This window comes from Panicum virgatum, chromosome 1N (genome assembly GCF_016808335.1).
Source record: "Panicum virgatum strain AP13 chromosome 1N, P.virgatum_v5, whole genome shotgun sequence".
NCBI lineage: Eukaryota > Viridiplantae > Streptophyta > Magnoliopsida > Poales > Poaceae > Panicum > Panicum virgatum.
This window is the reverse complement of record NC_053145.1, coordinates 7,602,670-7,628,384: the sequence shown is the minus strand read 5'-3', so window position 1 is coordinate 7,628,384 and position 25,715 is coordinate 7,602,670. Positions and strand designations below refer to the sequence as shown.

General features: G+C 46.2%; 8 protein-coding genes across 11 annotated transcripts; 3 read left to right on the top strand and 5 right to left on the bottom strand.

The window, feature by feature from the left end:
• The first annotated feature begins 421 nt into the window (after window positions 1-421).
• LOC120654952 lies at window positions 422-2,036 on the top strand. 2 transcript variants are annotated; one of them, XM_039932635.1, is made up of 2 exons: window positions 422-1,062; window positions 1,163-2,036. In XM_039932635.1, the coding sequence occupies exons 1-2, from the start codon at window positions 592-594 to the stop codon at window positions 1,307-1,309; spliced, it is 618 nt and encodes a 205-aa protein (XP_039788569.1). In that variant the 5' UTR covers window positions 422-591; the 3' UTR covers window positions 1,310-2,036. The 2 variants fall into 2 exon arrangements, with proteins under 2 accessions (XP_039788569.1, XP_039788570.1); XM_039932636.1 differs by having other exon boundaries at window positions 426-1,062; window positions 1,180-2,036.
• Window positions 2,037-2,686: 650 nt separating this feature from the next.
• Window positions 2,687-6,490, top strand: LOC120654951 (FBD-associated F-box protein At5g56370-like). 2 transcript variants are annotated; one of them, XM_039932633.1, is made up of 7 exons: window positions 2,687-2,821; window positions 3,274-4,190; window positions 4,274-4,429; window positions 4,511-5,764; window positions 5,854-6,003; window positions 6,098-6,209; window positions 6,331-6,490. In XM_039932633.1, exons 2-4 carry the CDS (start codon window positions 3,342-3,344, stop codon window positions 4,718-4,720), a joined length of 1,215 nt encoding a protein of 404 aa, XP_039788567.1. In that variant the 5' UTR covers window positions 2,687-2,821; window positions 3,274-3,341; the 3' UTR covers window positions 4,721-5,764; window positions 5,854-6,003; window positions 6,098-6,209; window positions 6,331-6,490. The 2 variants fall into 2 exon arrangements, with proteins under 2 accessions (XP_039788567.1, XP_039788568.1); XM_039932634.1 differs by lacking the exon at window positions 2,687-2,821 and adding an exon at window positions 2,955-3,076 and having other exon boundaries at window positions 6,098-6,490.
• A 971-nt stretch (window positions 6,491-7,461) lies between these two features.
• On the bottom strand, window positions 7,462-8,515 carry LOC120654953 (putative SERF-like protein). Its single transcript, XM_039932637.1, has 3 exons — window positions 8,287-8,515; window positions 8,062-8,161; window positions 7,462-7,946 (listed from the first exon to the last, which is right to left on the bottom strand). Exons 1-3 carry the CDS (start codon window positions 8,291-8,293, stop codon window positions 7,838-7,840), a joined length of 216 nt encoding a protein of 71 aa, XP_039788571.1. The 5' UTR covers window positions 8,294-8,515; the 3' UTR covers window positions 7,462-7,837.
• Window positions 8,516-11,588: 3,073 nt separating this feature from the next.
• Window positions 11,589-14,041, bottom strand: LOC120654950 (protein YIF1B-B-like). The gene is made up of 5 exons (XM_039932632.1): window positions 13,888-14,041; window positions 12,962-13,137; window positions 12,777-12,875; window positions 12,523-12,674; window positions 11,589-12,367 (listed from the first exon to the last, which is right to left on the bottom strand). The coding sequence occupies exons 2-5, from the start codon at window positions 13,130-13,132 to the stop codon at window positions 11,986-11,988; spliced, it is 804 nt and encodes a 267-aa protein (XP_039788566.1). The 5' UTR covers window positions 13,133-13,137; window positions 13,888-14,041; the 3' UTR covers window positions 11,589-11,985.
• An 856-nt stretch (window positions 14,042-14,897) lies between these two features.
• LOC120654949 (SWI/SNF complex subunit SWI3B-like) lies at window positions 14,898-18,850 on the bottom strand. Of its 2 annotated transcripts, none has more exons than XM_039932631.1 (5): window positions 18,560-18,850; window positions 16,674-18,474; window positions 16,027-16,159; window positions 15,531-15,631; window positions 14,898-15,424 (listed from the first exon to the last, which is right to left on the bottom strand). In XM_039932631.1, exons 2-5 carry the CDS (start codon window positions 16,800-16,802, stop codon window positions 15,224-15,226), a joined length of 564 nt encoding a protein of 187 aa, XP_039788565.1. In that variant the 5' UTR covers window positions 16,803-18,474; window positions 18,560-18,850; the 3' UTR covers window positions 14,898-15,223. The 2 variants fall into 2 exon arrangements, with proteins under 2 accessions (XP_039788565.1, XP_039788564.1); XM_039932630.1 differs by lacking the exon at window positions 18,560-18,850 and having other exon boundaries at window positions 16,674-17,054; window positions 17,502-17,977.
• LOC120653249 (SWI/SNF complex subunit SWI3B-like) lies at window positions 17,907-18,800 on the bottom strand. The gene is made up of 3 exons (XM_039931026.1): window positions 18,560-18,800; window positions 18,071-18,474; window positions 17,907-17,912 (listed from the first exon to the last, which is right to left on the bottom strand). The coding sequence occupies exons 1-3, from the start codon at window positions 18,798-18,800 to the stop codon at window positions 17,907-17,909; spliced, it is 651 nt and encodes a 216-aa protein (XP_039786960.1).
• Window positions 18,851-19,096: 246 nt separating the features above from the next.
• Window positions 19,097-21,861, top strand: LOC120654948 (bZIP transcription factor 50-like). Its single transcript, XM_039932629.1, has 3 exons — window positions 19,097-19,574; window positions 20,528-20,748; window positions 21,300-21,861. The coding sequence occupies exons 1-3, from the start codon at window positions 19,186-19,188 to the stop codon at window positions 21,572-21,574; spliced, it is 885 nt and encodes a 294-aa protein (XP_039788563.1). The 5' UTR covers window positions 19,097-19,185; the 3' UTR covers window positions 21,575-21,861.
• Window positions 21,862-22,117: 256 nt separating this feature from the next.
• LOC120654947 (mediator of RNA polymerase II transcription subunit 18-like) lies at window positions 22,118-25,715 on the bottom strand. Its single transcript, XM_039932628.1, has 6 exons — window positions 25,340-25,715; window positions 25,075-25,128; window positions 23,370-23,469; window positions 23,238-23,295; window positions 22,810-23,166; window positions 22,118-22,706 (listed from the first exon to the last, which is right to left on the bottom strand). The coding sequence occupies exons 1-6, from the start codon at window positions 25,712-25,714 to the stop codon at window positions 22,604-22,606; spliced, it is 1,047 nt and encodes a 348-aa protein (XP_039788562.1). The 5' UTR covers window position 25,715; the 3' UTR covers window positions 22,118-22,603.

Sequence of the window (25,715 nt, the reverse complement as noted above, 5' to 3'; positions counted from 1 at the left end):
TGTTTGTATAAATTTGGTTAATTTTTTATTTATATAAATTAGGTTAGTTTTTTATAATATATATAAATATGTCATGACAGCTTGCTTTACTCGAGTAGAGAGTGAGAGAGATGACGTGAGGGTCTAGAACTCTGCAAGTGGGGACTGACACGTGCTCTTTGGAAAGGAATCGACCGTAGGTAGTAAATTTTACGGGTGATCGTAAATTAGTCGGGCTCTCGAAATTAGCATGTATCAAGATTAGACTATTCACCTCTCTCACAAACTATTTTTTTAAGGCTCACATGTAAGTACAAAAGTTTGGCGAAGCCTGGGATGGACTCATTCCGTCGCGCCGGCCCACATGTAAGCTCCAAAGTTTGACCAAACCTGAGAGTGGACTCATTTCGTCGCGCCGGCCAGGGCAATTCCGCCTAGGCATCGAATTTTTTGTCACCAGTGCCTGACTTACCCGCCCGCGCGTACCCACCTACGATCAAATTTCCGGCGGCGGCCATTTGCGGCAATCACACCTTTCATCCACGCACCACCGTCAATCTCGGATCCTCTATCCCCACCCTTCCTTCTCTGCGCCCCTTGCCTCCTCTCCCGATGCCATCTCCATCTTGCCTAGCGGTCGGCGTGGCGGGCGTCCCCATGGCACGCGAGATCATTGACCGCCTCCTCCGCCCCAAGATCGCCGGCAACCAGCCCCTCCCGCGCGCTGGCCGCTTCGTCCACGACGCCGATGTCTACGCGGCCGCCCCGACCACCTCGCGGCCACGCACGCGCCCGCGCCGCCGGCCGGCGCCAGGCCCGGCTGGTACTTCTTCAACCCGCTGCACTACCAGCAAACGGGCAGGGGGACGCCGTGTCGACGGCAGCGGCACCTGGAAGGTGGCCGGTGGTGGCCATGGGACGCTCCCGGAGGAAGGCGCCGCCGCCGAGCAGGGCGAATCGTCGGCGAGCCTGACGGAGTGGCGGATGCACGAGTACGGCATCATCCAAGAAGAACAGCCACTGATCCTCTGCGAGGTGTACAGATCTCCCTCACGCGGGAGAAGGTCGACGGGCGACCACAAGGTAATCTCTCTAATGCTTATTAAGATCTGGGATTGGACATAGTCACCAGCAGCTTTGCGCTAGCTTCTTATGATGCTTATGGGTGCATAGTAATTTGCAGATTTTCCATTTATGCAGGCTACTCTCTCGTAGGCTCGTAGCTCGTGAGCTTCAAGAAGAATGTTGCAAGATTACTAGGACATTACATCCAGGACTGTGGTTGAACACACGTACCATGCCGTGCATTACTGCTATTAGGAGTGCATGATCTTTGCTCCTAATAACAAATTTCTTTCTGAAATGTGAATTGTGCAGGATTCATTAGTCGAGGCTGCTAAAGAGGAAGCCATTCTTGTATGAGAGAATTATTTTCTTGGCCCTAAAAAGAGTTGTGCTTAGGTTTTTGGCCTTTTTTCTTTTGAATTTGGCTATTTGGTCCAAAAACGAATTTCATTTAGTTTCTTGGCCTTTCCGTAACTTACAATTAGATTTACAGTCTAATTATATTCAAACGCATCCGTTTAGGTTTTTATCCAAGATAATGATAACATAAAGAAACTTTCCACGAATTTTTGATATTTTCCCACTTGTAAAATAATTTCCAGGCATTTATAAATCTATTTTCAGTTTTAAATTGCAGGAACATGATAAAATAGTGAAAAATTCACTGGAGTCATATCTAAGCATGTTGGATCCAACAAAAATCACTAAGATACCATTTGAGCTACTAAAAAGTAGATATTTCTATGAAACTTATTTTGGGGCCAAATAGCTAAGTTGAAGAGAAAAAGGGCCAAGAAACTAATCACAACTTTTTTTAGGGCCAAGGAAATAATTCTCTCTTCTTGTATTAGCTATTTCCGGATCAGAGATCCTCCTGTAACTGTTTCCAAAGTGTATTTTTTCTTCAGAGCCATGGAAATCAAGCTGTTTCTCGTGAAATCTCTATAATGGAAACACGCCCTTTCGTTCTGCGATATGAAGTTTCTGACTTACACTATATATGCGTCGAGTGCAGATCAGATTATCGGAAGGAAAATGAGGAACTGAATGCGCTCAAGATGTGATCACTCTCACATTTCAGACCCTCCCTGCGCACTTCTTTCTCCATCCTTAGCAATGGGCCAACGGCTTACTACTACAAAAAAATAGATAAAAATGTGTATCTTCCTTTAATTAATTATAGAATATTTAATCATGACTTAACAAATCCGTGAAAAAAAGTTGAGCCAAATAAAAAAATTACTAAAAAAATTATTCAACAAGAAAAAAATCAATACAATATTTCATGTACAAATGTTGGACCAATAAACTTTTTTAGTGAAAAAGGAGGTTGGGTAAAAAACGATATACATGGGAAGGGGTATAAAAGGAAAGATGTGGAAATTAGTAGCCCAAAAATGAAAAAGATAGGATGAAATCAGATAAAAAAATAAAGTGGTGGGAGGACACTGACCAAAATTTAAATTGAGTAGTGATGCCCCACTCAATAATAAAATTACTTTGCCTTTTTTTACCTTGTTTCTCTCGAAATATGAAATGCTCCACAATGAAGTATGAACAGTGTTCATGACGGGCTTGTTGGGCTGGGCCAGGGCCACTCTCCGGGGATTGAGCACACCAAGTCACCAACATCGTGCGAGTGTCGTCTTCAGTCTTCACGTTCTGTTTGCCCCTCACGGGCCACGGCACGCCGTTTCGTACTAGCACTAGCAGGCGGCCGACGAGTCGCGGGGCGGGGTGGGCGGTGCGCCGGCGAGCCGCCGAGGCCATCCTCACGGTATGCGAACCCACGTCCTTTGGCAAAGTCTATTCGACGACTGGTAGATGGTAGCTAGCTTTCTCCACCTAGCGACCCAACGACGGCGCCGTAGGGTTTGCCCGGGGGACGGGGGGTGGGTGTGCTGCGGCGGCGGGTGGACCGGTTCCTCTTCCCCGGCTATATAATCCGGAAGGGAAGGCCAGTGCGGGAGCGGGGTGGGGAGGGAGCGGCGGAACGCGAGGTCGGTGCGGCATGTAGGAGACAAATTGAGTGGTCGATCCTTTGTTCCGCCATTAAATTATCATTTATTTACGCATTCTATTGTGTGTACGTTCTCTGATTGGTAAACACAGCTTCTCAATCCGCGTAGAACTTTGGCGCAATTCGCGGGATCTAATGTTTTTGGTGTCAAGTTCTATTCGTTGCAGAGCTCGCAAGATGTTTGACGTAATGCGTCCTCCGATGTGCAGGGGACAACGTAGTGTTGTACGAAGCGGCGCCTGAGTTCAGCGCGCGCCCACGGGGCGTAGGCGAGACCATGTCGGTGCCAGAGCCCACGGAGCGTGACCGACTGAGCGAGCTGCCCGATGACCTCCTGCACCGCATCCTGCGCTTCCTCGACACGCGGCAAGTCGTCACCGAACTCAGCTGCCTGTCACGACGGTGGCGGTACTTGTGGGCGACCTTGCCCTTCATCACACTGCGGTCTGGCTACAACGTCTCTGAGAAGTTCGGGAACTTGCTGCTGCTGCTCCGTGATGGGACCGTACCACTGCGCACGTTCTGCCTTCACAGCTGCTACTGGAAAAACTTTGAGTACGAGCGTAGGTGGCTCCGCCATGCCCTGACCCGTGGGCTCTGTGTGCTGGAATTAAATCTCAGCAGCAGGGACTGCTTCCAGCTTCCTGAATGTGTCTTCAGCTGCACAACCCTTGAGGAGTTCAACCTGTTAGCCACCACAGCTATGGAGAGTATTGCGCCCAGGTCGGTCTGTCTCCCGTGGCTGAAGAAGCTGCACCTACACTTTGTGCATTTTGTGGATCCATCCGTGGCTGAGAAGATCAACTCTGGCTGTCCAGCTCTTGAAGACTTGAGTTTGTCCGAGTGCTTTCTTGGTTCATTCAAGATATTATCTGACACACTGAAGATTCTATCCATTTCTAACTGCCATTACGAGGAGATTCATGTTTCTGCTCCCAACCTTTGTTCCCTGAGGTTAACTGTTTTCAGGAAAGTTCATCTTGATGGAATGCCATTTCTGGTGAGTGCATGGGTGTACCTTTGTGATGGAGGAGTTCAGTACCTTGCTCAGAGTGGATATGATCTCGCTGCAGCACTTTGCAATGCCCAGCATCTTGAGCTATTCAGATTTAATTTGTTTCTCCAGGTGAAAATATGTCTTCTCCTAAGTGCAATGCTACTTTGTAACTCCAGTTACACCTAACATTATGTTGATTGTTGCATGTAAAGGATATAATGGGAAGTTCAGCTCTTGAAGGCCTATCATTTTGCAAATTGAAGAGCCTGTATATTGGAGAATGGCGGGTTGCTGACTTTTATGGTCCATTAGCTTATTTCCTTGGGCATGCTCCTAATTTGGTTGCTCTTACTCTGGACCAGTGGAAGGTAAGCTCTTGCACACCTACAGTCTGTACGCACAATTATAGAAAGATTTTCTGAAGAACTTACATTTCTCTGCCTCCACAGTTGTATCAAATACATAATGGGAATACCAATCTGGAGGCCCTGGAAAAGGAACCTAAAGTTGAGCTGAAACTGGTGTCTGCTTTGACCAGAGACCTTGAGAGGCTTCTGATCAGACTCTCGAAAGGTGATGACATTGGAGAATTCCGCAAAATGAGATGCTTGTTGAAGGAGAAGACAAAGCCTAAGGAGACGGAGATAGTGTGGTTTTAGACCATTTTTATAGCAGCCAGCTTCTTTGCAGTACTAAGTGGTACCGTTGATCGATCTCCCAAATCAGGGTCTGCATCTGTTACCCGTGCCGCCATTCGTAACCAGCCAGCTTCTTTGCAGTACTAAGTGGTACCGTTTATCGATCTCCCAAATCAGGGTCTGCATCTGTTACCCGTGCCGCCTTTCATAACCGCAGTAGTGTCCTACTTCGGAAAGTCTGTCTGTACTTGGATATTAGCGCTGTGCTAAATTATCAGGATATTGTCATGTGCTTTATATTTAGGATATCGATCAACATGTTGATCAGTCCTCCATTACCAGTTAAGTGAGCTGCAAGCAAGCACATTCACTCCCCGTCCTCCCCGGGAGCCGGTTACTATGGGAGGTATGCTCGATCACTTTTTGGCGACCGTGTCCAAGCACGTTTTCATTCATTAATAGGAGAGGTAATGCTCGATCAATTGCTGTTCTGAAACGGAGCAGAGCCCACAGAGGGAACTTTTGCTGCAGCCCTACTTCACTTTACTGAAGAAAAAGGATCCTATACATTTTTGCGTGTCCAGAATCCCAACCATTCCATTTTCTTGAGTAAATAAACATGATCGAACATATTCCTTCACACGTTTGCCACGGCGGCGAAGCTTCTTCCCTGCCAAAACAGAATCCTGCAGGGCGATTGGAATTCAAGCAATGCAGGAGATCAGAAGATGTAGATCTTCTGCTGTTCTGCATTGCTGGCTTGCTGCTGAGCGTGCCCGGCCCAACCAACGGTATCCAGCAGGGAGAGCCTTCACTTCGATAGACAGCCGGCGGTGAGCCTAGCCTTCCTGGGATCCGGACGCCTGCGTGTTATTTTGCACCAGCGCCTTCGCATCAGCTTAATAGCATGCCATCGCTGGTGTGGTAAGTGCGTGGGTGCCTGTTCGACTGTTCGTCCCGACGGAGGTGAGCTCCTTGCTCGGGGACTCGGGGTGGTATGATCTCGTCGCGACGCTTTGCAATGCGCAGAAACTTGAGCTATTATGATTTGGTTCGGTCCTCCAGGTCAAAACATCCTCCCATGGCAAATGATAATGCTACTACTTTGCAACTGAAGTTATTTCCTAACTTTGTGCTGATTTTTGTTGGTGAAGGATATGGTGGAAAATTCAGACAATCAAGGACTACCATTCTACAGCAGCTGGATACCAGTTTCTACAGCATATTTGCTTATATATTTCCTTTGGTTTGCTCCTAATCCGGGCCTATCTTAATTTGGCCGGTGGACTTTGCACCAATGGAATGTAATTTCTTTTGTATATACTTTCGACCAGTGGAGTAGCTTGTTAAGTCAGGACCGATGAGAATGACTGATCAGATTTTTTTTATCTTATGCAGCCTCCTGAAAGAGGGTTCATCTCTGATGATGATGATGATGAGCACATCAAAAAACAAACTTAGTGGTGGCAAGCTGAGGAATCTGGTGTCAGGTCTTGACCGAGATGTTGAGGTGTTTCGTATCAGGCTCTCCAAGGAACAAGATGGCATCAAAGAGTTTCACAATCTGTGAGGCTTCTTGAAGAAGATAAAAGCTAAAGAGGTGGTAGTGTGGTTTTAGACTTTTGACTGAGTGCCATTTGCTCTTCCACAGCACGTTGTCCAGTTGTTCATATATTTCTCCAGATCAGAGCCTGAAACTGTTTTCGTTGCTGCCAGTTCTTCTGCCACAACAGTATTGTGCTCAATTATACTTTATTTTATTGAGGGTATCAATTGTCACTTGTCAGTTAACCTTTTTGCCAATTTGTTTTGTTTGTAGCTGTGTTGAATTTAAATAATCTTGCAATTCTACCTGTGGTTCTGTTTGAATTTCTGTCTACGCATTTAGAATTTCCCGTAGAGAGAAATGTGCTGTCGCAGTATCCTACAAGGTTCACTATTCTAGATCTATTTCGTATTCATTTGTTCCTTACAACCGTACTCTAATTCAGGAACTGAAGAGTTCCATGTGAAATCCCCATTTGTACCGTGAAGATGCCTATGTTGGAGGAAATTTCACATATGCAAATAGCCACATAGGCAAATTCGAAAGACGAAACCAAGTAATGAATTGTAAGGGAACTGATAATAATAGAAAGATGCGTACATCTTCAGTTTTCTGAGCTAGATTGCTTGACCTGCAATGCCAATCAAGCAAGCCGGTCACATCCAGTAGCTACCTCAGCTCCATGATCGGGGACCGGGGTGGGTATGATCTCGTCGTGACACTTTGCAATGCTCAGCAATTTGACGGGCTTACAGCTGAAACAGAAACAAAAGAAAATGTCTTGTCTGACACTACCTTTCAGTTGCTATTTGCTAAGATCAGCAACTCAATTAGAATTATATGGTAAGATATGTCATCAAGCTAGCGTCAGAATGCCTTTTGGTACATTAGAACCGTGGTGAACTAAATTCTGTTCTGTTCTTGACAAGCATAAGCTATTTAAGCAGCTAGATACTCCCGTTCTTTTTTATATGACACTATTGACTTTTTTCTTCAACTTTGACCAACAATTATTTAATTAATCAGTTAGTTAAATGAAGTGAAATGAGTACTTTTACGTCTATTATCAAGAGTCTCTTGAATCTAACTTGTAGATTTGACTATTTGCATAAATATTTATAAAAAAGACGAATAGTCAAACGAAGAAAAAAAGTCAATAGTGTCATATATTTAAAAACGGAGGGAGTATACTCACAGCATTAAATTACGCATAGGGTTGACAGTACGCAAAACAACAACATAATCTACTTTCCAGTTTCAACATGCTAGTAGACTGTTGTTTACAGGCATGCTAGTAGACTGTTGTTTACAGATGGCAAGAGTTCAGTAGCTCATGCGCCCTGTATGCTAGTTATGATACTCAAAAGATCCATCAACAGCAAAGTCACACAGATCACGGAACACAAAAGCAACAAAACATGACCTACAAAACCAGATCACCACTTATTATTGTCATCACCAACTCATGATGTATCAGGTAGCTAAAAGCTCGCAGACAACGAGTTTATGACCCAACAAACATCGCATCTACGAAGATGCGAAGGTAAGCATCGATAATCGTACAGAGGTTGCGCCGCGCCTGTTGGTGGCGCCTACTTCTTGCCGCCACCCTTGTTCTTGTTGTCCGTGGAGGTACCGGCGGCGCCGGCCGCCGCCTGCTGCGCCTTCTTGGCCGCCTTCTCCTCCAGCGCTTTCTTGTCCCTGTCAGCGAAGATCCAACAAGCCGGATCGGAAAAGGGTCAGCAGGAACCAACCGAGATTCGATCGTATCGGACACAGAACAAATCAAGTAAGAAACGTAATCGACGAGACCCACCTCTCGCGGCGCTGCTCCGGGGTGAGCCCGTCCTGGGACCCCTTGGCGTTGGGCTTCCGCGCCGCCGCGCGCTCGCGGTCGCGCTCCCTCTGGCTGCCGCGTTCGCAAACGCGAGTCAAGGACGAAACAAGATAGCAAGAACAGAATCCACACAACAACAGATCAAACAAGCAGCAAATATAAGAAAAGAAAATGCGCAGATCTAATCGGGGTTGGCAAGGATATGAGTCATCTCGGCGCCCTTGCCTCCTGGAGGCGTCGATGTCGGGCTCGGGGCGCAGGGCGGCGGCCTACTGGACGGCCTCCTCGCGGGGCGCCGGGCGGAGACCTGGATGGGGCCAGGCGCGCGGCGGCCTGCGGACGAGGGCTGGTGGACGTCGGCGAGTGGAGATTTGGGAGAGGTGGGAGCTGGTGGGAGGGGGGCGTGGGGAGCGTGGATTGTGCACGACCGTCCGATCCGGGACGGCAACTATACCACCTGCGCCGGGAATCGTAAGTTGGTCCCACCACCATCATCTGGGGCCCGCAATTTGCCTGGCGCTGATGCCTGGCGACGGAGTTCCAGAGGGGCAGCCGGGCACAGGTTCTGTGTTTGGTATACCGTACGTCCACCCTCGTGGCTTCTTCGTCCGGAGGTCTATTTCTCGCACCTGCTATGGAAATAAATCCCATGGCAGAAGGGCGACGGTGCTCCGCCCCACCATGGCTCCCCCGCCTCCCAGGCTCCGGCGCCGCCCTCGCCACCTCCGCCGCCGCCCTCCTTAACCGAGCTCGTCGTCGCGCGCCATCGTCTTCTCCTTGCCCCCGCCGCCGGCACCGCCCACCGGGTGTCCAGCCCCGCCCGGCCGGCGCGCTGCCGCGCCCGCCGCCGGCCGAACCGCCGCCACCGAGCCCTCCTCTATGGTCGGCGGCCATGGAGCCGCCCCACCTCAGCAACCCGGGATCATAAGGCCGCCGCCGCCCTCCACCACCCTGGCCGGCGAGGTCACCGGCGGCAGCTCCACCCACCAACCACACCTTCCCGACCCCCTCCCCTAGCTGGCTAGCTCACCGGCTGCCGCGCGCCCCTCCCGGGCTCCCCTGCCTGAGGTAGAAGATGAACAGGGCAGGCGCGGCTGCGATAGGACGGAGGAAAATTGCGCGCGTGATAAATAGAAATTTTGTCTTCCTCTATTTAGTTCGCGAAATTTTTTGGGTTTGGATACTGTAGCACTTTCGTTTTAATTTGGTAATTAGTGTTCAATCATGAATTAATTAGGCTCAGAAGATTCATCTCAACATTTACAGCTAAACTGTATAATTGGTTATTTTTTAAAGCTATATTTAATGTTCCATGCATGTGGCCAAAAATTCGATATGACAGGGAATCTTGAAAAATTTTGGGAACTAAACATGGCCCTAGTCGAGTTGCTCCTTGTAGACCAGTGAATCACGGAAGGGATGTCGACTAGCGGAGATGAGTATAGTTGTCCATGCAGTCCGCAGCCTGTTGGCCCGGCCCAAGCACGGCCCGGCCCGCTCTTCACCGTGCTCGGGCTAGCTCGCCCCCGTCAACCGTGCTCGGGCTTGGGCTGTCACCCCAGCCCGTGGGCTGGCACGGCCCTCCCCGAAGTTAGCAGGCCGGCCCGATGTTGGCCCGCATACCCCAACAGTCGGGAGCTCATAATGTAATCCCCCAAGGCCCCAATCCCTCGGCCCAGCCCAGCCGCCTAGCAGCCTCCACCTCCCTTCCTCTGACCCGCCCCCCCCCCCCCCCAACTCTCCTCATTTCCTCGACCACCATCGCCGCTCGCCCGCTCGACGCTCCCCCTCCTAGTCTACGCCGCCGCTCCCACTACTCTCCTCCACCTCCGGCGCCGCTCGGCCGCTCCCCTCCCACAGTGGACCGAGCCGCCTCCTCCCTAGCTCCCTCCCTTGCGGAGGTTGCCTCCCCTCCGCGGCTCCGCCCAAGCCTCACTTTCCTAGTCTTCACCGCCGTCGGTGCCCCTCCCCCTCCTCTCCTACAGATCTCCACCGACGGTGTCGTTCCCCCCTCCTCTTCTCCACCTCCGGTGCCGCTCGGATGCTCCCCTCCCATAGTGGACCGAGCCTCCGCCTCCCCTCCGCCCGAGCCTTCCTCCATAGATCCCAGGGGCCGGCTCCTCCAGACCTCGGCGGCTGGCGCTTCCATAGATCCGAGCGACCGGCTCCTCCATAAACACCGACGGCCGGTGCTTCGGCCAGATCCCGGCGGCGCCTCCACTGCTCCATCGGGCCTAGACTGGCACGGGACTCGCTGGGCTGGCACGGCACGAAATGGGCCCGTGGGCCCGTGCCTGGGCCGTTGCTGCAACCCGTGGGCAAGCACGGCCCGTCCCGATGGATTATAGTGCTAGGGCCGGGCTGGGCCGCCCGTTTGGACATCTATAGAGAGGAGCAAGATGCCCTTGTGAGGTCTATCCTTCCAGCAATGACGGCCGGAGAAGAGGGAACAGACGGAGATGATGAGCCCATCAAAAACAAACTTAGTAGTGATAAGCTGAGGAATCTGGAATCTGGTGAAGATGTTGAGGTATTTCCACTGGCGGAGCTTAGTGCATTTGAAAGGGGGCCATTGCCCCCTGACTTCTGAAAATCTGCACTAAATGAACAGTAAACCAGCTACTGTTTATTGATTTTCAAGACAAAGTACTATAGCTAGCCCCCCTGATTACTCGCTCGAGTCCGCCACTGGGTGTTTCGTATCAAACTCTCCAAAGAACAAGATGGCACCAAAGAGTTTCACAATCTGTGAGGCTTCTTGGAGGAGAAGATAAAAGCTAAAGAGGTGGCAGTGGTGTGGTTTTAGGCTTTTGACTGAGTGCCATTTGCTCTTCCACATCACCTTGTCCAGTTGCTCATATATTTCTCCAGATCAGAGCCTGAAACTGTTTTTGGTGCTACCCGCAGGGAAAAAAAACTGTTTTCGTTGCTGCCAGTTCTTCTGCCACAACAGCACTGTGTTCAATTATACTATATTTTATTGAGGGTTTCAATTGTCACTTGTCAGCTAACCTTTTTGCCAATTTGTTTTGTTTGTAGCTTTGTTGAACTTAAGTAATCTTGCGATTCTACCTGTAGTTTTGTTCGAATTTCTGTATACGCATTTAGAATTTCCCTAGAGAGAAATGTGCTAACTCAAAACGCAATATCCTACAAGCTTCACTATTTTAGATCTATTTTGTATTCATCTGTTTCTTACTACCGAATTATTATTCATGAACTGAAGAGTTCCTTGTGAAATCCCCCTTGTATGCCTACATTGGAGGAAATTTGATATATGCACATAGCCACATATAGGCAAATTCGGAAGACGAAACCAAATGATGAATATTGTACGGAAACTGATAATAGAAACCAAGTGACTCTTTGCAATGCTCAGCAATTTGATATGATTCAATTAGATTCTCAGGTGAAAACCTCTTCCTTTTCAGTGAAAAACTACCAGACAACATTTACGACAAATCGTTTAACAGACATCAGGTTTGAAATTCCAGAATGCGACACAATTAGATCATCAAACAACACGCAACTCAATCTGATCACAAAACAAATCCATCCTAAACAAATTTAATTGAAACTGAAAATCATGCAGTACGGTCATTAAAATCAAGTCAGGATTCAAGCATCGTGACACATGGTAAATAGATCCAAAGAGCATACACGAAGCAGTTCACCTTGATCCTATCCCAAGCGTCATGGTTACAGTCACCTCCCACTGTTCCACAGGAACAAAAAGAGGTACTCAGCACGTCCGTTCATCTGCTTACCCATAACTATAGCTAACAGTTCTGTACCATCTCCACAATAGCCCAAGATTCATCAGCAAGCAAGAAGTGCCACAGGTCTATTCTGCTTAACAGCCTCTCAAAAATGATTCTTGTGCCCTGACCATAGGATCAAAGATCAGCCGCTGATCCTGCCGAGCCAGAACAGCATAGGGAACTGCACAACTGCCAGGAAGAGTAGGAAGTAGTGGTTCCGGCTAGGGTGCCTCTCATAGCTCCTTGGCCCACCCAGAAGAACCCTCTTCATGGTCTTCACAAGGAAGACTCCCGTGCAGATGCAGAACCATGGCATGATAAAGTAGTACAGGTAACTCCAGAAGATGCGGGCCAGCATTGCGAGGGATGTACCAGCGAAACCATATCCAGCATACGCCACGATATCCAGCAATGGTGCCTCACCGCTGCCCAGGGAGTACAGCAGACCTTTGATGAGGATAACTTGCAGAAACCAACCAAGTATCCCTTTAGAGAACTGTAGGGTCAGCGCTTCAGGGGTAAACCTGCATCACAAAGCAATAGCCCCAATATGAATCACCAAATCATGTAAAGTGCAGTGGTTCATATATTTATTTGCTTTCCTGTTTGTGCTGCTAGTAAAATGGTCTTCTGTAATTCTAGATAAACTCAAGAAGTGTTCCGTGTAAAGCGTATGAACCTGCCAAGAACTCCCAAGGCATAGCCAGCAACAACAATGTAGGTGCCAAATGCCATCAGAGGGATGTACAGATCAGGTGCATTAATATCCTGGACTGGAGGTTTGTAGGATAGCCTTCCTCCTACTGGTTCAGTTATTCTTGTCCAGTGACCCTTAAGTAAGGCAATAAAGGCCAGACACATGTTATAAAACTTCACAAAGTCACAAAATGCAACAAAAAAAACAGAGATAAATGAAAGATAGCCAGCTCTTACTCTGTGCAAAAAGGGGAACAAGATGACCTTCAGTTTGTTCCGCACATACTGGCTGTTAACTTGAAAGTAGTACTGTGGGTCGGACAAATATTGTGTAATCTGACAACAAGAGAATGATGTTTAGCCTTTCTAATTATGAGGCAGTTACATTGATCTCTAAACAAGAAACCTGTGAACAAACTTACATTGCTTTGCATAAACTCAGAACTTGAATCTAAAATCCTCCCTCCATATGCTTCTAGTCCAGTACGGATCAGTCCTGATCCGGTACCATGCAGGGCACCTCCAAAAGGGTTTGCTTGTGGATTTGTAGGCCTACCACCTAGGCCTCCCAAATCACTATTCATCGCTGCCATGGTACCTAAATAAATAGCAGTCAGAGAAGAAATCATTTGACAGACACAAAGTACGGCCCACATTTTACATCTCATCTTGAACTGTATAACCTACTTCTACAATATGATTTTGTGTCAATCAAACTTCTATTGGCCAAAAAGAACAATTGGACCTGCATCAATTAACAGATTGCTGATTTCAGATTGCATAATCTGGAGCAATCCTAAATAAATAACAAATTTAGCATCTTCCCAATGCAATTGAAAATTATTACTGGCATTGCCGATCAGTATTCAGAACATATTATAAAAACCTACCGAGGAACCAATGGTAATTAGATATGCAAAGAAATGGCAATCTAAAGCCTAATCAGATTTCAGAAATTGGAAATTGTATTTATTCTAACGATCAGGCCATCTTACAACTCTTTTTGGGATGATACACACTTAATGATTCAGTGATAAAAGAGCCAGAACTACAACCCTGCATTGCATTTCTGAATCTCAACTAAACGCTACAGAAATTTGCATCTTCCAGCCCTGTGTGGCTGCCTATCATATCTACCTCTTTGCTTAGCCATATCATCATCAAATGTAGGAGCGGACCCGGCATAGGACACGGGTGTACACATGTACACCCGATAATTTTTGCAAACGAAGTCTAAGTTAGCAGGTAATACATTGTAACTGGATTCAGATCCGAATACAATAGTTTTGTTAGGGTTTGGGGGTGCTCCGTCTCGCACAGCAGAAGGAAAGGGAAGGGGCGGGCATACCTGGAGGATGCTCGTCGCCGGCAAAGCGCTGGGCGAAGAGGTGGCAAATGGCGCCGCCGCTCGCCCAGTCGTCGCCGCCAGGGAAGGAAGAGCAAGGAGGAGAGAGTTCGATAGAAGGGAAAGGCTTAAGAAACAGATCGCGAGCCGAGGTCAGGAGCCGAGCGGGAGGGCTGTCGATGAGCCGAGCTCGAGCGAGTCAGCCACCTCAAGCTGGAGCATCCCAAGCCGAGGTCCATGTGAGCCGAGATGTTCTTACCTTTTCGGAGATCACGGCACAGCAACTCCATAGCAGCACCATTACTATACTCGGTGATAGACGATAAGACGCATATATAAGAAATGTATTTAATTTGATAAATAAATACAAAAAGCATATCTGGATATTTAGTTTTATTATTTTATACCTATTTTAACTTATACGATACAACTGCTCGCTAGCTAAAGGAAGGCTCTAACCTTTAGCTACATTATCTTAATTTTCGATTATTGGATATTTAATATCGAATAGCTTTCGCGAGCTCCAGATTAGGCCCAATTTCAGATTGATTCCTAGTATAGCTCAGCTTGACGAGTTTTTAGCAAGTCAAATTTGAGGAACTATAAAACTAAATTACTCTGTGTAATATTACATGTTACGAGAATATTTTGCATCATTAACAACGTATGCTCTTAACTCTGATACCTGTAGAGGGGCTATTTCTTAATGCCCTACATTTTTTGAAAATTGTACTTACTCGTCACCCGTAAAATACATGATGTTATCTTTGGACCATGCGTATTTACACCCAAGGTTGTTACGCATGAAAGTTACTCAAAACAAATGATGTTCAATGACTTATAGCTACAAACTATATTAACATTCTCTTAGGCTAGTTAAAGCGCGACAAACAATTTGGCACATATTTGCTCTAGATAATTGGGTATCTAAATATCCCGACTAGCTGAATTGCTGAAGAACAAAAAAGCCCAGTATATGGAATGATTACTGATTAGTTGACGCAAACACCATCACGACTGAGGCCGATTCAAACCATTACCACTTCATCAATTTACAACTGCTGATCCATGCTACTTTAGGTCTTCTTTTGTGCAATAAGATTTGAGGAAAGGAAATCAATCATTCTCATTAGCTAGATTGTAAAGAATTGTCATCGCCCTTGCTTCCTATAACATCTGAGGCGAACGCACATGGATTGAACATACAACTAGAGTCAGGCAACCGAAGGGGGAAATAAGTTAGCTAAATGGTGCAGACCTATGTCCAATTCTCACAACTGTCGTTCCAGTCAGGCTGAGGAACCATTTCCAGTTTCGATAAAAAAACCCTCTATTTGAATCAACTTATGTTAATCATGGGTTTTGGCTCCTCGTCATATTTGCTCTCTGCGGCTACAGCTTGGGGCTTGCGTTGATGTTGCATGATCGCCAGTTGATCTGTGAAAAGCAAATCCCTAAGGCAGCGAAGCTGCTGTCGCTCTTTCTCCATCAGCATCTCCTTATGCTCGAAACGGCATATTTTATCTTGGATTTCCTTCATCTGAGAAAAGTATTACAACAAAAAGAAGATAGAAACAAAGAAGTCAGTACAGAAATCAATTTCTACTAGTTATCATTTTACAGTCCTAGTGTTGCCATGTTGGTACCTGGACGTCCACTATATCGGATAAAGATTGCTCTATGCCATTCCTTTCTTTTTCAAGTTGTGCCCTTGCATTAGCGGCAGCCTCTTTCAGCAAATCATTGCCTGAAAGCCCATTTGTGTCAGATGATACTGAAGAGGACAATAATGTTAGTAGTATGTATGAATCAGGCAAGAAGCAATATTTTGAAAATGGATACCGTTCATTGTTTAAGTGTCTATGCGTGAATAATTCAGGTATAAGTGCGTTTACTACAATTTACACATGGCACAATGCTATAATAAGTGTTATGACTGAGCTTATAGCTCCCAGTTGAATGTTCTTATTATGTACAAACTGAAGCCATCCACACAACAACACAAGATTCAAACTTGCACCAACCATCATTGTCAGCATTGCATTTTGCACATTGATGTGCAAATCAGTATGTACAACATCAATATGCCAGAAATTGCAAAAGAAAAGACAAAGGCATGGTTTCGGAGAGCAGAGCTGATACCTTCTTCCCTGGTGCTATTTATTGAAGAATCAATCTCTTCATCATTTAGATCAATACGGGATTGTGCAGAAATAGCTGCTTGAGCAGCAGCTGAGGCAGCATCAGAACCCACAATGGCCGATAAGAATGCAACCTGGGAAAACACTTCAGTTACTCAGTTTTCTTCCTCAGTTCTCCATATTCAAAGTAAACAACAATACGGTACAAGGCAGCTTATGAAACATGCCTGCCACCAGCATGCACATAGGAGGTAGTGTAACACGTTTGTGCAGTGTGCACACCTAAGTCAGGGATCACTTTCTAAAATGTTATGCCAGAGGTTGTTTAAACATTATTGCAATGTTTCAATAAGTTTCATGATTTTTTTCCTGAAGTAAAGAATTATAAATGCGAGGAACCAAAGGCTACCTGAGTAAATGGTTTGTACATCTAATAATGACACTGAAACAAGTGCAGTTTCCAGGTTGCATTCTTAAACACATGAATCGACTCAGAAGTTAAAACTCACAAAAATGGTTGCTCCTAGCCAAGTATTGGCAAATATCATTGCCGTCTTTGCACAATGCTCATATAGCCTAAGCAAATGGAATACTGCTTAAAAGTACTCTAGCAGCTACCACATCAGGGTAAAAAGCAATGATACAGACCTGAGCCAAAATCGGATTGCTTGCATCTGCCAGTGGACTGAGGCGTAGCCGTTTTGAGACATCTGTTCCAGGTTCATCAGTAGTATCATCATCATTTTCAAACCCCATTCTATCCTCCTTGGGTCCCATGAACTGTTCTCCAAAAGGTAGACGGATGAATCTTGCAATGCAGTCTTTTTCTGATCGACTACCAACATGTTCAGACACCTTCTTCCAGTCTTCACCATAATGCAAGACAGCCTCAAGCAAGTGAAGAGTTTCTTTGTCTGTCCAATCAGACTTTGAATCTTCAGTAATTTCAACTTTGTTGAAGTTTGCAGCAGTCAGACCTGGCCGGAAGTTATTACGGAAAAAGCATCTAGCACAGAGACTTATATCCGCCTGATCACACGCAAAAGGTTAAGATAAACAACTTAGTAAGTCTTCGAATTAGAATATCCAAGAAGTCAACAAAAAAGTTTCAGCCAACATGGTAAGAATGGTATGCGATCAGCCGATCATAATAGTTGAAATGATATTGGTTGCTCACTTCAACTGACATGAATTTGTTCTGTATTGTTGACAGTCCTCATAGCATGCCCATGCCACTTTTATGGTGCATAGAGCGTCTAACTTCAATGTTCATTCTAATGTAATGATGTTTTGACCACAATCACACTCTCAGTAAAGAAGCAATGAACCATTGCGGCTACTACAAAAGCTGAAGCAGCGCACAAATGCCTTAATCACTTTTTATGTGCCTACATGAGAAATATTGTTCTAAAATAGGGCTACTGGGCTAAGTACAACAAAGAAACAAAATTTAGGAATTCCTGAAACAACACCCACCATTTATCAACAAGACAACAAGCTTGTTTGCCCACCAGTTTTAAAGACCTTTCTTGACAACAATAAGAAAGATAAATACTTCAATGTTAGTAGGTAATTCTGTGCACAAAAGTTTCACCATGCCCTCAGTTTAAAATTCATAAGCAACTAAATATAACAATGATCAAAGAAACATATGCTTATGTACACCATGGATTTTGTCAAAAAGGCTGCTCGCTCACTTATCCTAATACCCTTTGCAGGAGACATGTCAATGGAGATAACATGGACCAACCAGGAACACATCCAACCCCCGCCAAATGAATTTCTTGATACATGGCTGAACTCATAACTACAGAACTATTTTGCTCCTTCTATTACATATCAAGAGAAACAAAAGATGCGGGTTTTGCAGCCCAATTTATCTTAATGCTGCCAGCCAAGAAAAAAAGTGATTTTGTACTGCAGTGTAGCTAATTGGTGGTCCATCCCAAATATCCGTAACAGAAAAATTATGCCATGTTACACATATGTATATCCGTAACGGAAAATTCATATATATACCAAGTCCACAATTCAAAAACACTCACCTTGTCGCAGGCAAAGTAAGCAAGCCCGCACACAGTGCGGCACCCGGTACAAAGCTTCCTGGGTGCTGTTGCCCCAGAAGAAATCGAATGTGGTGCAGCCTCTTCCCTCTTCTCTTTCGCCTGCTTTGAGCCTGACGGCAAAGCACCGTAGTTGATGAGCCCCCATTCCTCAAGGAAGTCGAATACGCGGCGGATGGAGCCGACGTCGCCGACCAGTCCCCGCCTGGACTCCGTGAGCGTGAGCCGTCGACCCGGCCGCGCCCGGAATCTCCGTATCAGACTGTCGCGGTAGTACTTGTACGCGCCCGGGCCCCGGCATCCGGACGCCGCCGCGGCCTCCCCCTCGAAGAACTCCGGCAGGAGGCGGCGCTCAGTGTCGTGGATGGAGTCGAACGAGAACCACGCTGCGAGGGGGATCCCCGGTTAGGGTTCCAAGTTTTAGCTTCCACGATGTAGGCGCCCCCGTGCCAAGGCACGGGCCTGGTTTACCTGAATAACTCGGGATGGTGATGATGTAGGATGGATCCTCCGGTCCGGATGCGGCGGCAGCGGGGGCGGCGGCGGAGGTAGTGGACGAGGGGGCCGGAGGGGCCTCCGACTTGACGGGACCCAAGGTGGAGGGGGCCCGGGGAGCGGGTGGCACGACGGGCCGAGGATGCGGAGCCGCTGGTGTCGCTACGAAGTTGGCGTTGGCCGCCCGCGCCGTCACCGTCGCCGTCGTCGTGGCCATCGGAGGCGGTAGGGGAGAAGGTGCGGCGGAAGCGTGGTCGAATTGGGTTGGGTTTGATAAATGAGTCTGATGCGTGTGTATTGGGCTTATCCGTTGGGCCCCCAGTACTAGATGTGGCCTCATAATAAGTTGCCCACACAAAGCAAACGCAACTCCATCGTCTCAAAAAAAAAAAAAGCAAACGCAACTCCAAGATGACGTGGCATTTTCCGCCCTCCCCATTGGCCGTGCCACGGCATCACTATCAGTAGGTCCACTGGACCGTGTCCTTCCTCAGAAAGCGATAGCCCCGCAGAAGAAATGGGTGCGTGTTTATTTTTTTTCATTTTCAGTGAAAAAAGAAGAGAAGACATGCGTGTTCGGCCCTAGCCTGGGCAACATCGCCATGGCCGCGGCGGGGGTTGGGGGAGGAGGGGACTACGACCTTCCCATCGAGGAGGTCGACGCCGTCCTCGCCTCCTTCTGCGGCGACCCCGCCGCCGTCTTCGCCCCGCTGCCGGCACCGGAGGCGGAGGCGGGGGCGTCGTGGGAGCTGTTGGCTGCTGGGGAGGGGCTGGGAGAGGTCGAGAAGTTTCTCATGGAGGACTACGAGGGCGAGGCAGGGGTGGACGGGGTTGATGAGTTCTTGGACGGCGTCCTCGTCGGGGACGGCGAGGACGACGGGAGCCCCAAGTCCACTGTAGAGAGGAGCGCGGATGGTGCGTCCGCAAGGGAGGGTGAGGAGGTGGTGGGTGCGGATGGCGACGATGATCCCGACAGTAAGAAGAAGAATAGGTATTACTCTTTTTTCGTATTTCTAGTTTCTAGTAGAAAAACAATCCGATTCTGAGCAAATTTCGTGTTCTTTTCAAGTAAAAAATATTTTTTCTCATCTGCCTAGGAATATTTTTTCTCATCGTGTTCTTTTCAAGTAAAAAATATTTTTTCTCATCTGCCTAGGAATATTTCTATGCCAAAGTTTGTCAAGGAATATCTGATTTGCCACAAGAATTATGTGCAATATAAACCGAGTAGAGGGTAATTGTGCATCAATTTGTGTGGGAGGAGCTGCTAAATTTTGGTTTTTCATAAGTATCTAGCTCAGTCTGTGTATGTGGAAGTTGAATGAAGCGGATTAATTGCATGGTTAGTTTCTTCATGTGAAAATGCAAATGTAATGTTCTCTAGAACTGACTGTAAAATAGTTATGTTTAGTGTTGGGGAAATATTGAAATAAAGAAGTAATATAATACATAATAGAGTCCCATTGGCCATTGCTCGGTTTGTAAAAGTTTGCAAAAGATAAAATACTTCAGCTCTTTTCCTCTGGCCTCTCGTTGTTGCTTAGTTGAGGTTTCAGACTCATTGGGTTTGTTGTTCAGAAATGGAAGCAGCTACATGCCTCTATCCCTTCATTATTACTTGTGAGTTTGAGGACTTTATGAGCTTCTTTTCAACTCATTTCCTGCATATGGTGATGCCACGGGCTTCTCCAAGCCTCCATCTAATAAAAGCATTGTACACTTAAAACAGAATTAGAAGAAAAAAATGTATGATTGTCTGTGTATATTATGTTGCCTCTTTGTGCACATCCACTACTACTGTAAATATCGGTTGAGAGGTTGTCGTAATCATTATAAATAGGTATTGAAAGATGGGTAGCTAGAGAATCATAAATGATACATTTGTTTGCTTTGTTTGGCAAGGCAATATATAATATTAGTGTCTTTCGTGTTGTGTTTCAACAGACGAATGAGGAATAAGGATTCTGCCATGAAATCAAGGGAGAGGAAGAAGTTGTATGTAAAAGACCTGGAGATGAAGAGTAAGTATCTGGAGGCAGAGTGTTGCCGCTTAAGCTATGCCCTCCAATGCTGCGCTGCCGAGAACATGGCGCTTCGCCAGAGTTTGATGAAGGATAGGCCAGTTGGTGCTCCCACAGCCATGCAGGAGTCTGCTGTACTCACGGGTAAGATCAGACCACATATTTACATTACTTCCCCTCAATGTATCATTCTTGTATGCAGAATGTCTGAACATTTTTCATCATTCTCCAGTGCTATCAGGATGGAGTATGAACTTTGCATCATCCTTTATGCTAGTTTAGTTTTTAGTAGTCCTTGGAATAAATCCTTCTACTGTAAGCATCTTTTTACCTTGTAAGGCCCTGAATTTCTTGGTTATGCCCAATAGCACCACGATAGCTAATCAGCTATTCAGTTCCACATGTTCAAATTGCCAATAAATCTTCGGCTTTATTGTTTTTCCTGATAGGGCATTTTGGCATTCATTGATGTTTATTATTTTTTTACAATTGATGAAATTATAATCCATACTCATTTAATATAAAGTAGGACATGTACATTAATTTCTCCTGGTAATCATGTGAAAGACGAATGTGAGAACTGACCATATTTCGTTCTTTTTTGTGTGAAACAAATACTGATTTTTACAATAGCTAAAGGTTGTTCACTTGTTTGTTATACTATTGTCTCTAATGCAAACATTTCTTGTGTGCAGAAACCCTGCCGCTGGTTTCACTGCTTTGGCTAGTGAGCATCGTGTGTCTATTCCTGACCCCCGGCGTGCCCAACAGAAGCCTAGTGGCTCCAAGCATCCTCGGAAGAGATCTTGTAAAGCTGGCCAGAACATCAACAAACGGTGTAAAGATGTTCCGAATGACAACAAAGGGTGATGATCCAAGGAGTTTGGAACTCGTTCTCCTTGGGAGACGCTGCAGAAGCACAAGGGCAAGGATCAGGTCACCTTTGTTGCCTTTGGTATGCGGTAGCTGATACCGCTGGCCATCGTGCAATCCTTCGCTGAGCTGTTATTAAACATGTTGGCACTTGGAACGCCTGTATGCACATCTGTTAATCTTTGTTCCGCCCTTTTCTTGACACCTTGTTGATGTGCTTTAAGAAAAAGCTGTAGTAGAAACTGGTGTTTAAAGTCCAGATGATCAAAGCAGATAGGTAGAGGGATTAGCAAGCTGGGTGGCAACAGTTGATGTAGCCCTGAACCTTTCAATCTTTCTTGTTGGCTACTTGGCCCATAGCCATAGTTTCTTTTCCCCCACTGACACCCTTGCGAATGGCAATAAATCACCTGTCACTGACTATCGGGCCCAGCTCAGTAGTAACAGGGGTGGCAAAAAAGTTATTTATGCCTCTGGAACTAGATGCGAGGTCGTGATGGATCCTGCCACCAGCAAATAAGATCAATGCAATGTGAGCTCGTGAAGATGATCCTGCCTCCAGGAACGAGGAAATGAGATTGATACAGGCATACAGCCCCCGGTTCGTAGGCCGGTACGGTAGTTCAGAGTTGTGTGCATGTCAGAAAAAAACTGTAACTGCACATATAATAAATACCTCAATTATACAGGGGAGTATCATCGGAAAAATGCCCTATCATATTCTACGTATCAGTCCAACATCACTCCAATTCTTAAAATTAGACAATGGCACCAATAGTCATCTATCTCGTGAACATCACAAAAGATGACCAAGACGGAAAACACTACTCAACGTGCTGCCCCATGATGTCCCATACACCAAGCACTTGCAGCTTCGTTGAGCGTTACTTCAGAACAAGTGCCGCAATGAGATAACGCCAGCTAAATGATTTAGTCAATAAGAATACTAAAATCAACGGGTAATCGGGTATACACGACAGGTAGGTCTCTGAGACCGTGCAGCTACAAGGCACGACATCAGGTCAACCAATTGGGTAGGCATAAAACAGTACCAGCCATAGGCACCGCCAGCCATAAGGCAAAACTGCAGCAGCACGAGACCACCTCAGCATCCAACAAGACCACTTCACAAGGTTTTGCCACCACCACTTGACATTAGCGAGGCAGCAGCGGCACCTGCAGTTGCCACAATTCCAGTCGAATGTCCTGGTTTTGACAGATGTAGCAGCCTGCAGCGTTGTTTGGGTAATGATTATTAACAGAAAACATGCTTGATTCATTCATATTCATCTTCGAATCGGAGTCTATGAATTCAAGCTAAGGGATACTCACGGTGCAAGATATTCACAGAATGCAGTGACGGCTGAAACAACATCATTATAATTGTCCGCAGCGGCAGGAGCTGTGATTTCCACTAGCTGTATGCCAGGAGTGACCGGCACAGCTTCATCAGTTGCATGGAGCCTTGGCATCTTGTTAGCAGATGTAACAGTAACAGTGATCTGGGCACCCCGGTGGAAACGAAATGCAAAACCGATTTTCAAGATTTCATGGTCTAGCTTGTACCCTAAAGTGTAGAAGTAGTGCAAGACATTCTTGCTAGCTTTGCTCTCTACAACTGTACGAACCAGAACTGAGATTTGCTCTGCACCAGCACCTCTCATGGCACCACCAACATGTCTTATGGTCCTACAGTCTTGCCACAATTAATGACAAATATTACAAAAAGGAACTTTTAGCAGCTTAACACAGTTAGTTACCAGGATGGTGTGGCCTGAGCTAAGTCACACAATAAACGAACCTCTGATGGGACAACACCTGTACGATTGGAAGATGTCAGTTAATATACCACTTGTGTTAAAAATGAAAGAGCAGACTAATCACAAACTAACCTAGATTGGGCCCACTTTTAAGACAGAGCTCATGCACCCTAACACGCTCTTTTGGGACACCAGAGAGACCCTGGAGAAGAACCTCAAGAGCCTCAACATGCTGCAAAATGGGTGGATCAATCAAATATTACACTACTATTGGCAGAGCAGTTCCGGAAGAAAAAAAAAGGCAGAGCAGTAAAATGAAGGCTAAATGATATTCGATGCACAACACACCAACTCGATATACAAATGAATTAAGTTCATCTCCACTGTAAAGCACAGTGATAGATCATAAGGATTTCCAAACGCATATATTAGATGTTATTATTATATTAACATGCCAAGCAGAAAAAAAAAACTTTAGGGTACAGAAGTAGTGCTTCAGACTGAGGAAGAAATGATTGACATGTAGTGGTCCACATGATCTATCTATCACATCACTGAAATATAATTGTTTTCATTATTATTTAGTATCAACCTGTGCTGGAGTGAACAGAAAAGTGACCACTAACTAGTCATGGAGGCAGCGAGTCAAAGATAAGCTCTAACAACAATTTTTGTTATTTGTGTACATTAATCTCTAATACCATTCCACACTTACTCAAAAATATGGCTAGTCAATACACTTTCTCAATCTCAGGTACATAGTACAGAGATTCGAACGGTCATTACACTCTATGGTTTGGTTCTCTTTACGAGGTAGGATCACCAAAGTTTGGTTGACTGAATCTAAGATTAGCATACAAATTATTTAAATAGTTTATTACAAGTCCCCATCAGAAAGCAATTGATAAATTAGTGTCTGAAGAAACAAGAAGGCAGTTATCTTTACTACTATATATAAAGCGCTCTGTAGAGCACGTTCTTTTGCCTAACTAATTATATGAAAAGATTGCCCACTGGGAGGGGGCCAACCCTCCTAACCTAAAAATCTGTTACCGAAAAACAATAATTGAAAAAAAAAGAAACAAGATTCCTTTCTAATTTCTGTAACAAACAAATCAAAAAAAAAATCTTACCTAAAAACCCTCTCACAGCAAGAACAGAAAAGATCACCTTGCCAACTAACAGATCGGTTTCTAAAAAGTCAACCCTACCCAGAGAAAGATCCTTCTCTCTCAAACACAAATATGTTTTAGTGAATCCTATCCCCTTCCCATGCTTAATGTTTTCCAATGCACACTACATCCTTTCAGTCTCTCCAATTTTACCAGTCATTGACACAAACAAGATGCTACTTTCTGTGTCAGAGATTGCCAGGATCTAGTGCTGGAGTCAAGGTCAAAGAGTAGGCTGAGCAGTGGAGGAAGTGAGATAACTATACTGGAGAGGGAGCTCAACAAAGCGCACTCAACGCAGCTAATGGAGTGGAGCACACTAAACTCGACATTGTACATCAATACAATTTTTTTTATCAGAATATTGACTGCAATGAGAATTCAATTAGTTATGCTGAAATGTTCAATGACAAAATTAATATTCTAAATCAACTCATATAAACTTCTCTAATGAATATTAACATTCTAGACACCAAGTTTTGAAAATACTTGTCAGACCTAGATGCAATCAGTGAGCGCGAAAGCTTATGCCAGATCAACAACCTTAGAACACAACAGATTAGGCTAGTCAACTGATAAGGAAAGGGCTCCTATGCTTCAAAAGTTCGAATGCGTGAAGAACATTGCATAAACCATCATTGCCGATTTGCATTATGGCACAATACCTGGGTCTCGATGATTCCCTGCACCACGCACTCCATCAGCCTTCTAGTGGTAGACTGAAAAAACAACAAACATCACAATTCCTCCCAGGACGGCGCTTACATGGAGGGATGGGAATTTAGGCGGGCCCATGGGTGTCCACATGTTGACCGATAATTTTTGCAAAAAAAAAGAAAATAAATCCGAATACAGATAGCTTACACTAGGGTTTGGGGTGCTCCGTGTCACACAGCAGGAAGGGAGTAGAAGGAGCGGGCATAAGCATACCTGGTGGTGCCCGTCGCCGGCAAAGGACACCGCCAAGACGTTGCGCGGAGGCGGAGCTCGCCCAGTCGTTGCCGCCAGGGAGGAAGGGAGGGAGGGAGGGAGGGAGGCTGCCGACTGCGGCAGGTGCGGCGGAGACTGAGCAGCGGGGTGTCTGGGCCAGCTGTGGCCGGAGGATGCCGGAGAGCGGCGCCTGGATGAAGCGGGCGACTGCAGCAGGGGCGGCGGAGAGAGAGGGGGAGAACGAGAACGGGATATAGAGGAGGGGACGGCCGGAGGGGGTGAAGCCGTGAAGGACTGAAGGGTGAACGCCCAGCACCAACAGGCGAGCTGCGAGCCCGCTACGCGCTCGGGCCTCGGGCGTCTCGTATTGCTCATT